At 38.4% G+C, this 13,425-nt stretch overlaps 1 protein-coding gene across 1 annotated transcript in view; it reads right to left on the bottom strand.

Annotated features, from left to right (window-relative positions):
• The window catches only part of DNAH14 (dynein axonemal heavy chain 14), a gene marked incomplete at both ends in the record, with an annotated part of 201,873 nt that overhangs the window by 43,353 nt on the left and 145,095 nt on the right, over positions 1-13,425 (bottom strand). Inside the window, one exon of the mRNA XM_081312799.1 lies at positions 12,854-12,949. Within this exon, the coding sequence (XP_081168925.1) occupies positions 12,854-12,949 (96 nt within the window). The remainder of the gene's footprint in view (positions 1-12,853; positions 12,950-13,425) is intronic.

The following is a 13,425-nucleotide window of genomic DNA, read 5'->3' on the forward strand; positions in this document are numbered from 1 at the left end:
TTTTCTTGGCAAAATTTCAGAAGTGATTTGTCACTGACCAAGAGAGACTGCCTGGCCCAAAGTCACCCAGATGTTTTTTTTTTTTGTGTGTGTGCTTAATATGGGATTAAACTTCAGGGTTTTCCAGTTTCTAACCTGGTTCCTTAACACTACACTAACTTGGCTTTCACATATAAATTACTGTTCTTTTTTGAAGATGATTTTAATCTTTTCTTGTAAAGATTGAAATATATTGTATTAAATGATGCCATGCAACATAGCAATGCAACCAGAGGTATGACATGTATTTTGAAAAGAGACATAACTGCTTGTACCACTTCATTTTGTACTGGCTGAGCTTTGGATACTCTTCAAGAATAGCCCCATGTAGAACTTCCGGGTGGCGCTTCAGCAGCATGGACAGTCGGATTCGACCACCGGCCCTTCGATCTCGTTGAAGCGGCGGAATAGCCGACGGTCAGCTGTTCCGCCGCTCGAAAACCCCTCTCATCGGGCAAAAAGTCATTAGTTGCAAAAATGGCTCCCCAACCGCAGACCCATTTTTAAAAGTGTGGAGGCATTGCTTGTTCAGCAGTCTGGAACACAGTCTTTGAAGTTACCCCCCAAAGCTGCTGCATCTGTATTGACTTTAAAATATTTACAATATGCTTTAAACAATGCCTTAAAAATCCAGTCTGAAAAAATATTTGAGAAGATGGCAGAATTCATTGAAAAGGAAAGCAAGAAAATAAGGGAGGATACTTTGATGGCACTTCAAGTGTTTTCAGGCTATATTGAGAATCTGCATGAACGTGTGGAAGAAGTGAAACAAAACAATCTGATGCTGGAGGCTAAAATAGGTGAAGTGGAGAATAAATTGGAAAAACTTGAAGATGAAATGATGATGATGCAATATAGAGATATGGAATTCGCCTTGAGGATTAGAGGTTTGAAAGAGAACCTGCAGGAGAATATGGAAGAGACGTTGGTGGATGCTTTGGCGCCTATTTTGGGTTTTCAACCTGAAGATTTTTTTTGGAAGATAGATAAAGTATTTCGTGTTAATTCTTGGATTGCTAAACAAAGGAAACTGCCAAGGGATGTGGTTGTGTATTTTACAAAGAGAAAGATTAGAAATGAGATCATTCAAATCTCTTATAATAAAAGACTTAAAGTGGCTAATCAGGAGGTTTTGATTCTGAAAGAGATTCCTCCAAGAATTTTGAGAAAAAGGAAAGATTTTATCTTTCTGGCAGATGAATTAAAGAAACAACAGCTTCGGTTCAGGTGGGAGATACCAATGGGGATTGTGGTGAATCATTCTGGAGAAAAATATTGCCTTAATACAGTAGGGAAGGCACGTGATTTTTATTCTAATGTATTGAAAGCAGTCTTACCATCATCCTCAGAAGTTAAAAAAGGAAAGGAAGAAGAGCGACAGTTAAAAGAAATAGTTTCGGAAACTGTGCAATCCTTGGTTTTATTTAAAGATCTTAAGATTCAAAGAATGACACGGGCTGCATCTAGATTCAAGGAATAACAATAATAATAACAGTGGAGATTAAAGTCAAGTGTATGTAAGGAGACATTGATAGAAACAAGATTTAGTAATGGAACTTGTTACAGATAGTAGGATAATCAAGAACCAATAATGGTGGACATTTGGGGATGGTATTTACAGTAGATCTTAAAAATTAGTATGTATGTATGTAAATTGTTAGTCTAAATGTTGGAGATGTGGTTGTGATGATGCAATGTATTATGTATGGTTGAATTGTACAAGATTACAATTTTAAAAATTAAAGTAATTTAGTGGAATATGTAAGATTTTTAAGAAAAAGAAAAGGGTTTTATTTTCTCTTTCTTTTTTTCTTTTTTCTTTGTATAACTAATTTTGTAGGGTACTATTATAGATTGTATTGTTATAGAAATTAAATTTAATAACTATAGTAGAATTTTTGGTACTGTTATATTGGAAGAAGGCTGATTTGTTTATAATAGAAGAATGGATTTTGAAAGTTTTGAATTAGGTAGAAATGGTATAATTTGGAATATGTGAAGAATATTTGTAATGGAGATATAATGTGATGTTTAAGAAGAGTTAAAGCGCGATTGGATTTAAAGTGTAATTATAGTTAGTTAGTATATTTTAGATTAAGATTGTGAAAATAATACCCTGTATTCAGCTTTGGGAAGTCGGGGTGTATGTCCGTGTGGGGGTGGTAGGGGTATTGGGTGGGTTAGGGTACGGGTTAGGGGTAGGGGGGGATGGGGTTTATGTTTAAAAATGTACTTTAAAACTATTTAATAAAAAAAGAATAGCCCCATGTAGAGACCATTACAATAAACCATTTGGAAAGTAACCAGGACATGAGTAACTAAGAATCTTTCAATACAGGAACGGGCAAATGTAACTGGTGCATAACATGAAATGAAACTCCTTGCCATGTTTGTCTCCTGATTAAATAGGAGTTGTGAGTCCAAAAGGACTCCCAGATTGTACACTGACTCTGTATGGGGCATTGTCATCTCATCCCATCCCATCTCATCCCATCCCATCCCATCCCATCCCATCCCATCCCGGTGGCAAATTCCAGAATCCAGAACCCCCCCCCCCAAATAACTCAGTCTTGTCAAGATTGAGCCAGAGTCCATTGCTTCTCATCCAAATCCTTACAATATCCAGATACAAGACAGCATCAGATTAGCAGCATCATTTTGCCAATGGCAGAGATGTATAATTGGGTACATCAGCATGCTAATGACATCTCATGGTGATGGATAAACTCACCCAGTGGCTTTATGTAGATGTTAAATAGGAGTGAAGAGACTACCAAGCAATATAGCATCTCACATAATAGGGACTTGCTGCCAATGAAACATTGATGGAACCAGTCTTGGAGGAAGTAAGGGAACCAGCAAAATATAGTGCTGCCCATTCCCAGCCCCCAAAGCCAGTCAAGAAGAATACTATGGTTGATAGTATTAAATGCTATGTACAGGTCAAGTAGAGCAAGGATGGATGCACTATCTCCATACCATTCACATCCAAGTTCATCCAAAAGTATGAACAATGCTATCTCTGTTCCATACCCAGGCCTGAAATCTGACTGAAAATGGTCAAGATAATCTACTTCACCCAGGCTCCTCTGAAGCTGCTACATGACTACCTTCTCAACAATATTCTCTAAAAATAGGTTAGATCTAAAGTTGGTTTCTTGATGTGTGGACAAATAAATCCCTTTTTAAGGGTGAACCCCTCTTTCAAGGAACAATTCACCACCACCCAACCACACATCACCTCCTGGATGACTATAGCCAGTCAGGAGAATCAAGCACTTAATGAACAGGTAGTCAACCAACAGTCATGAGGACCCTGCCCAATTTCTCAGATCAAACAGACTCAAAAAGGGAAAGATAGTGCCCCAGGCATCTCCACAGGATCTGTACCAAGGATGGCAACTGAGAGTAAATACAAGCAATTTGGATATGTCTATGTGTCTGTTAATAATCAGTCTAGGAATTCTGTTAAATTCTTGGCTTTAGTTTAAGTATTGGTTTGCCAAAAATTATCAGCAGATAACAAAAAAATGTTGGTATTTTTAAAAGGGGCAGTGCAAAGAAAATTGAAAGAATTTCTGCAGGCAGTGAATGAAATAATGCTTTGAATAGTATGAAGAGGGATGAAAAGAATAGAAGCTAGTGTTCATTCAAGTTCAAGGAAACTGAAGAAATTTATTTTGTAAAATATTATTGTGGCCTTCTGCTTCTTGATAGGTCTTAAGGAAGGAAGGAAGGAAGGAAGGAAGGAAGGAAGGAAGGAAGGAAGGAAGGAAGGAAGGAAGGAAGGATGGGAGGGAAGGAGAGAGAGAGAGAGAGAGAGAAAGGAAAAAGAAAGAAAGAAAGAAAGAAAGAAAGAAAGAAAGAAAGAAAGAAAGAAAGGAAGGAAGGAAGGAAGAAAGGAAGAAAAAAGAAAGAAAGAAAGAAAGAAAGAAAGAAAGAAAGAAAGAAAGAAAGAAAGAAAGAAAGAAAGAAAGAAAGAAAGAAAGAAAGAATCTGGAACTAAGTTACCATACTAGTAAGTTAGACTCTGGACTCAAGAACACCATGAGGATTATAAGTGGATATATTAAAATTACTCCAGCTCGCTGGCTTCCTGTTCTAGGCCATATAGCACTGCCAGCTTTACAAAAGCAAAATGCACTAGTGAGAGAATACAGAAAAATTATGAACAACTGACTCCTACCAGTGCACACCTATCTTCCTCATTTATAACCCACAAGATTCAAATCCAGCAGTTTAATGAAGAGAAGGATGAGGGGGGACATGATAGCAGTGTTCCAATATCTCAGGGGCTACCACAAAGAAGAGGGAGTCAAGCTATTCTCCAAAGAACCTGAAAGCAGGACAAGAAGCAATGGATGGAAACTAGTCAAGGAGAGAAGCAACCTAGAACTAAGGAGAAACTTCTGACAGTTAGAACAATTAACCAGTGGAACAACCTGCCTCCAGAAGTGGTGAATGCTCCAACACTGGACAGAGGAGACTGGACAGCCATTTGCCTGAAATGGTATAGGGTTTCCTGCCTGAGCAGGGAGTTGGACTAGATGACCTCCAAGGTCCCTTCCAACTTCTTCTTCCTCTTCTTCTTCTTCTTCTTCTTCTTCTTCTTCTTCTTCTTCTTCTTCTTCTTCTTCTTCTTCTTCTTCTTCTTCTTCTTCTTCTTCTCCTTCTCCTTCTTCTCCTTCTTTTCCTTCTTCTTCTTCTTCTGTTTGATGTCATCTGCATTCTGACAGTTTGATGTCATCTGCAAATTTGATAGTTCCTCTTCAATTCCCTCGTCTAAGACATTTATGAAGATGTTGAAGAGTACTGGGCCTAAGATGGAACCTTGTGGTACCCCACTGCTTGCTTCTCTCCATGTGGATGTAGTGCCATTGAGGACTGCTTGTTGAGTACTGTTTGTCAGCTAGCTACAGATCCATTTGGTGGTGATGTTGTCTATTCCACCATTTTATAGCTTACCAAAGAGTAGGTTATGCTCCACTTTGTCACATGCCTTACTGAAATCTAGGTATACTATGCCCAGTGCATTTTATTTATTTATTTATTTTAATTCCATTTATATCCCGCCCTTCTCCGAAGACTCAGGGCGGCTTACAAGCTTAGCAGTAGCCTTCATTCTATGTATATGCCTGCTTATTAGGGCTTTCATACACCCCCCAAGCGGCATTATTACAAAGTCAGCTTATTGCCCCCAACAATCTGGGTCCTCATTTTACCTACCTCGGAAGGATGGAAGGCTGAGTCAACCTTGAGCCTGGTGGGATGCGAACCTGCCCTAATTGCAGGCAGCTGGTGTTACTTAAGGAGGCATTAGCCCACTGCTCCACCAAGGCTCTTTTTTGCTGGTCTACTAGTTCGTTCACTTTATCGAAGAATGAGATAAGATTGGTTTGGCATGATCTGTTTTTAACAAACCATGCTGGCTGCTAGTTATGATTTTGTTTGCTTCTAGTTGTTCGCAGATCTGTTTTTTGATTATTTTTTCTAGGATCTTCCCACGTATTGATGTTAAACTGATTGGTCCGTAGTTTCCTGGGTCTATTTTTTTCCTTTCTTGAAGATGGGGACCACATCAGCCTTTTTCCAATCCTCAGGTACTTCCCCAGTGCTCCAGGATTTATGAAAGATGTGGTGCAATGGTTCTAAGATAGCATCTGCCAGATTGTTCAGAACTCTGGGATGTAATCTATCGGGTCCCAGTGATTTATACTCATCGAGGTCAGTTAGGAGTTCTCTTACCATTTTCTTGCTTATTTTAATTTTTGTTTCTAGTATGTCTTTTGCAGTGGTTTTTTTGGTATGCTGGGCTATGGTTTCTTTTTGTGTGAAGACTGATGCAAATTATGTGTTAAGTAGCTCTGCTTTCTCCCTGATGCTTGTAATTTCCTTGCCATCTTCTCTCTTTAGTGGGCCTACAGTTTCCTTGACCTTTTTTGTTAATATGTTGATAGAAACTTTTTTTATTGTCCTTGATTTCTGTTGCAAGTCTTTGTTCATTCTGGGCCTTTGCTTTCCTGTCTTCTTTGTCTTCTGCTGATAATTGGCCTTGGTTATGTGCCCCTCTTTTCATTTTTTGTATTTATCCTTTTTCTCTTTTAGTTTGTTAGAGAGATCTTTGTGCAGCCATGTGGTTTCTTCTTGGATTTCTTGTTTTTCTTTCTCAGTGGTATTGTGCTGGTCTGGGCTTTTGCAATTGCATTTTTTAGAGTTTCCCATACTTCTTGGGTTGTTTTCCCCTTTAGGATTTTCATCCATGGGATCTTTCCCAGGTTCTCTCTGAGTTTGTTAAAGTCAGCTGTTTTGAAGTTTAGGATGTTGGTTGGATTGTTTTCAATTGCTAGTGTTTGTCTTGTATTAAATTCTAGTATGACGTGGTCGCTTTCACCCAAGGTTCACCCAACTTTAACATCAATTCTAAATAGAAAGCCAAATGGGCTGCTGAATGCCCAGACATAGGAAGATATATATGTAAATGACCCCGCAAAAAGGTGCCATAACGTGAACTATCATGACAGCAATGGACAATCCTGAGTAGGATTCACACCTCACATGGCGTCTGCTGGGACTCATTCTATAAATAAGGCATATTATCCTCCCAAAATAAAAGTTGCCAGGAGGAAGTTATTAACTCCATCATCCCTCTACCGCAGACAGCCTCTTAAGTAACCACAAGAGGTCAAACACAAAGACAATCTGACGAGTCTGATAGTCCTTTAACGCAAAAACTCAAGGAGGGACTGAAAATGGACCCCGGTTCAGGGACAATAGATCACTATTAACCTATTGAGATGGACTAGCCTGGAAGGGGTCTAAGCTGTACCTTCTGATTTCCCTCAGAATTCAAGCCCTTCAATGCAGTTACGATGCAAAGCAAGCCAGTCATTTTGTTTTCTAAAAATGTTGCATTTGGTGCAATGGCAATTTTGGTAGCCAGGAATGAAAAAAGACATTGAAAGCTATAGAAAGAGCTGTGCTACCTGTGCAGCTATGAAAAAACACCCTGGTAAACCTCCTGGTTTGTTGCAGCAGATGGCAGATCCTTCCCAGCCTTGGGAGGAGATAGCCATGGATTTTATTATGGAATTGCCTGAAAGCAGGGGGAACACAGTAATCTGGACTGTCATTGACCTTTTTTCAAAGCAAGCTCATTTCATCACTTGTTTGGGACTTCCGTCTGCCCAAAAACTAGCCAAGTTATTTTTGAAACACATCTATCAACTTTATGGACCACCCAAAAGTATTATATTGGACAGGGGGTTCAATTTACTGCAAGGTTCTGGAGGGAGTTTGTAAAACTGATTAGGTCCACCCAGCGACTTTCATCTGCTTTTCATCTGAGTACAAATGGAATGGATTGGCAGAACGTACGAACGCAATGGTAGAACAATACTTCAGATGCTATATTAACTACTAACAGACTAACTGGGTGGACCTCCTACCTTTCACTGAAGTTGCATATAACAATACAGTACATAGTAGCACTGGATTTAATCTATTCAAAATAGTCACCGGTCAGGAGTTTATTCCTATGCCCGAATACCCTCAGGAGCCTCCCACTTCACAGACCCAAAATCAAAGAGTGACCTCCTTGCAGAATGTTTGGGCAAATGTAAAAAAAGCTTTAGCCTAAGCTGCTAAGACTTATAAAGAGCAAGCCGATAAGAAGTAATATCTCCAGAGACCATTTCATGTGGGGGAGAAGGTATATTTCTCTACTGAATACCTAAGACTAAAATTATGTAGCAAAAAATTGGGACCTAAGTTTCTTGGTCCTTTCCTATAGTCAGAATCATAAATCCTGTCACAGTTGAATTAAAGCTCCCACAACCTTTAGGGAAAGTTCCCCCCATTTTCCACTGTAGTTTGTTAAAGCCAGTCACAGAGTCATTCTTGAGACCAATCCCCAAGAAGGTACCTGGTCCCATTCTAATAGAGGGAGTAACCCACTATGAGATAAAATGCATTCTTGACTCTAGATTGTATAAAGGAAAATTACAATATTTAGTGCAGTGGAAAGGTTACCCCTTGTCAGAAGCTACCTGGGTGAGAAGCACAGATGTGAAGGCAGACAGGTTAATACAAAGGTTTTGTGATAAGCATCCCCAGAAACCCAGCGGGGATCCCTAACTTGTATTTTTGTTTCCTCTGCAGGAATTACTTTCTCCTTAGGGGGGTCCAACTGTCAACTCTACAACAAACCTGGCTGCAGCCATGCTGCTCGTTATAGGTTGCCATAGGAAAGGGAGGGGGTGTGGAGTGTCTTTGCTAGTCTTTGGTGTGTCCTGTGGAAACCAAGGTCATTCTATTGGTTATATTAAGGGGTTGGGCATTTTGTTAGAAAGCCAGCCAAACTATTCTATTGGGGAATGTAGCTGATTGCATAGTGCTGGGGTGGGAAGTTTAACTTTGCAATAGTGTATCTCTTTGGAGGAAATTTCAGACTTGGTTTCACTTTTGACTGTGCCAATATTTTGTATTGAATAAACATGTTCTTTCAGGAAGTCTCTAGCCTTGGAGTTCTAATTTATTTGCTCTATCTACCAGAATCATGACACCAGGAAGATAAATTCCTTTAGGGTTTCAATGGTCTCATTATCAATCTGAACTCTGACCTGTGTTTTTTTTTTGCATTTGTCATTATCTTTGTTTTCTTAATGTTAAGGTGCAGTCCAATTTTTTTACTTTCATCTTTGACTCTCAGGATTAGCCATTCCAGATCCTCCTTGCTTTCCATGAGTATTGTTGTATCATCTGCATATTGGAGGTTGTTGGATAGTCCTACTACTGATTTTAATCCCAATGGTACATTCCTCCAAATGTGCATTTCTCATAACTATTTCTGTGTATATGTTGAATAGTATAGGTGACAGGATGCAACTGTCAACGCTGCTAACATGAGATGTTCTTGCTTTGACAACAGATGGAAATGCAGACATTTTTCTCTATTGCTTTTAGAGTTAGTTGATGTGGGAGGGGGAACATGGATGAGAGTCCAGCTAGTCATAACAATGATAACTCAGTTGTGGGAACCCAAGGTCATTGGGCCCAGAGTTGATAGAGTTTTGGCAGGCTGGAGAGCTGGGGAGAAAGCCCATGCTTCAAGCTAATTGGGGAATGTGATTTATGACTGTTTATTGGAGGAGGGAATTGTGCTTTGTTACTTTGTATCCAGGGGGAAAATTTGGTTTTTGGTTTCGACTATGTAGTGCCGATACTTTGTTTCTCAAATAAAAGATTCTTTAAGGTAAACAATGCCTCAAAATTCTTTTGAAGAGTTTCATCTGTCGAAACCATGACAGCAACTTTGCCAAATGCCTTTTCCAATTCTGAACCATTTTATGTCTCCATATTCTGTTTTTACAGTGGCTGCCTGATCAGAGTACAATGACTGAATAGCTGGATATGGTATGGTGATATTCCCATTTTTTGAGGCAGTTTCAGAATTTGTCATGGTCAGCACACTTGAAGGCTTTTGTGTGGTCAATGAAGCACATGTAGAGGTTGTTTGGTATGCCTTTGCTTTTTCCATAATCCAAAGTAGATTGGCAGTATGATCATGTATTCCTCTTCCTTTCCAAAATCCTGTTTGCACATCAAGCAGTTCTCTGTTAAGGGTTGGATTATCTTGCTGGATTATCTTCAAGAGAATTTTACTCACATGTGTATCAAGGCTATGGTTCGGTGGTTGGAACAGTGTTTCATATCATCTTTCTTTGGTACTGGGATAAATAATGACCTTTTCTATTCTTTTTGCCACTGATCAGACTTCCATACACTTTGGTAAAGTGCTATAAGTGTTTTTGTTGGCAGTGGTCTCAGCAACACTGCAGGAATTCCATCAACTCTTAGGGCTTTGCACTTTGGCAACTGGTTGAGTGCCCACACTCCTCCTCCTCCAGGTTATCTGGTTCCATTTCTGTAGGTCAGCTTCTCCTGTTACGCCTTGGTCTTGTTTTTCATTTCTGTAAAGTTGGTCTGCATATTCCCACCATCTTTTTCTGATTGCTTGTTGGTCATGCAATTTCTGCCCATCACATCATCTGCCCATAGCCTTTCTTACAATAAAGGGGTTTCTGAACTTCTTCACATAAGTGAAACCCTCTCTTGGTTGCTTTCTTCAATTTCTTACATTGCTCAGCCCAGTACTTTTCTTCATCTTTTCTTGCCTCTCTCTGGAACTTAGTATTTAGTCTTTGATTTCTTTCCTGTTACCAATGGCTTTTGCTTTCCTTCTCTCCTCTGCAGTCTCTATAGTAGCTTCTGAGATCCATCTGGCCAATTTCATTGGTTTCTTGTATGTAATATATTCTTGGGCTACTTTAGTGATGGTTATTTTTATTTCTTCCCATAGCTCATCTGTTTGCCTTTCTGTGGTACAGAGCAGTTCAAATTTATTCTTAACTTCAACTGCGTATACTGGGGGAATCTTCTGAAAGTCAAATTTCTGAATCATGGGTGACACTGCAGCATCTGAACTTTACTGTGGCGCCTAACAATTCATGGTCTGACCCATAATCTCTACCAGGGAAAGTTTTCATGGTGAGGATAGAACTTCTCTACATTTTTTTGGCATAATATATAATCAATTTGGATTAGATGTTCTCCATTTGGTGAAGTCCAAGTCTATAGTCACTACTTGGGCTGTAATAATGTATTTATTATTCTTAGCTGTTGTTTATGGCATAGCCAAATTAAATGTTCTCCTGTCTCATTTTGTTCACCAAGGCCAAACTTGCCTGTGATTCCTGTTGCTTACATTTCTCCCACTTTTGCATTGAAACCTCCAATAATAAAGATAATGTCTTTCTCTAGTGTTTGTTTCAGAGTTTCCTGAATTTCAGTGTAGAATTCTTTCATGTTCTCTATTGCTGAGTCTGCAAGTGGGAGCATAAAATTGCACAATTGTCATGTTGCAAGGTTTTTCATCAATACATGTTGCCATTATCCTATCACTGACTGTTTGAAAACTTTCTGTGGTTCTGCCCACTTTTTTATGCATTATGAAACCCACTTTTCTTCTGATGGTATCATTGCGAGTAGTATATGATGTGACCATCAGAGTTGAAGAAGCCACAGCCAGTCCAATGAACTTCACTGATAGTATATCACTGTTAAACCTACTCATTTAATTCTTAACAATGTTCAACTTTCCTAGATTTAAGCCATTGATGATCCATATTCCTAATTTGAAGATCTTTGAACAGCACAGATATTTTTTTTCACTAGTAGTGTCAATGGTTGTGGGGGGGACATTTAGTATTCATCCACATCATGGATATTCCTGTTACTATGATAATTTCTTTGCTCTTTCCCTGTAGCTTTATTGGTACCTCTCATCCAGCAGGACTCACTTTTCAGTAGCATATCTTCCACATCTTTAAGTTGATCCATAAAGTTTCTTGGAAGGGGAAACTGGAGTAGGTCACCAGCTCTTTTTCCAGGACAGGGCTATGTTGGCCAGTATAATAGGGTTATACTGTTCACCCATCCCCTCCTCCATGATGAGGTATGTTTGGACTTTGGGTGTGTGTGAGAGACCAAACATAATAATAATAATTGTATGCTGCTCGATTGCCAACTACTGTGGGCAGCTCACTGGAATCAAAAATAGGAAATACAATAAAATCAGTATAAGATAAAAAGATGGCAAGTGCAATAGCCCAGATGGTTTATTCTCACTTTATTGTGAGAAAAAAAGGGAGTGGACATATGTACTTGGACTGCACATATGTCCCATTCTTATCATGAACAGTGGAAAAATAGTGAAAATTGAAGGTTATCAAGATGCCCTATAGAAATAATATCAAGAGTCTGGATGAAGAAGATCATTACAAAACTTGAGCATCCTTCAGGCAACATCAAGCACACTGAATTTAAAAAGAAGGTTAGTAGTGAAAACATCAGTAGAGTGAAAGCAACCTTAAAATCCAAATTCCAATTCTAGTCATTAGATATAAAGCTGGAATAGCGAACTAACTAGTTTCTACTGAATTTTCTTTTAGATTAGGATAAATGAAATTAACATTAGTTAAAGTAGGGGAAAATGGAAACTTCTATGGCAATACTGTATTAAAATAACAGTTTAAGAGGAATCCAAGCTGTTGTTGTTGTTGAACAAAGAGAAGTGAGGGCCATGAATAAAAGTAGAAGTATCTCTAAATAGATGACAAAATGCTCTAAGCCACAGGTGTCAAACTTGATCATGTCACGTGATGTATTGCAACATTTTTTGCCTTTGGGGAGCTGGGGTGGGCGTGGCCTCATGTGATGCATCCGGCCCATGGGCCATCAGTTTGACACCCCTGCTCTAAGCAATTCTGTTGTTGTGGCAGCAAAAGAAATAGGAAGCACAGTGAAAACCATTCCTTTTATACATGTACAAAGAGGATGGGAATGTTTCCCACCAAAAAACAACATCTTCTGAATCGGTATCTATGCAGGTGCAGAATTCATTTAAGTGAAACACAGAGATCATTGAAAAGAACTTATAAACTATTTAGGATAATTTAGGACTCTTAGATAATTCTAAAACCAAACTCTTTCCATCACTATTTCTTTCTCCACTCAGGCTGAAACACTTTTAAGTACAATGGTGAAAGAAAATGTCATTTAGAGCTACGGTGTGATTAATATTCAATACATAAACCCTGAGAGATAATATATTATTCCAGCTAATGAAGATGACGTTATCTTCAGCAAAGGAAGTATTTATATTAAAATAATATGGATTACTTAGATGGATATACATTTTCTATTACTTAACAAATTATGTAAATATGATGGCATTTGATAAACACATCTATTTTACCAGGGCTAAACTTCTTTGTTTTTCAGCTAATTTACTAAGCGCACGATTCAGTAATTCCTCTGCTTCTGCTACCTTTGCTTGTTTTGGATCTACAAACTAAAAAAAACAAGATATATTTACAATTCAATATGAAACTGATAGAGTTAATACTTTAGAGAAAGGTGAAATATATGTCACAAATGTCTTGATATAGATACATTTAGTATTTATATATGACAAAGTAACAATCATTATATTGATATTACTGACTGCACTTGAGGGATTTTACTGAAAGCAGCATCTCTATGAGAACTTTTTTCCAGTGTTCATTTTAATTTTCTACCATGCTTATTTATATTGTGACATCTTTTTATTGCATGTTCTCCTGTCCTGACCACTAGCTAGTGATGCACCCTGCAAAAATTCATAATCTTATGATATGAAAAATGAGCAAATTGATCATAACTCTCTGAGACAGTTCTGTGCTGAACATCAATTGTAATTTGGCTGCTTATATTTCTCTGCAAATTTGTAATATAATTATAATGTGTTAATACAATTTCTGGCACAGGATTTCACTATTCATGAGTCTT

The sequence above is a fragment of the Vipera berus genome (assembly GCF_964194415.1).
Source record: "Vipera berus genome assembly, chromosome: 1".
Lineage (NCBI taxonomy): Eukaryota > Metazoa > Chordata > Lepidosauria > Squamata > Viperidae > Vipera > Vipera berus.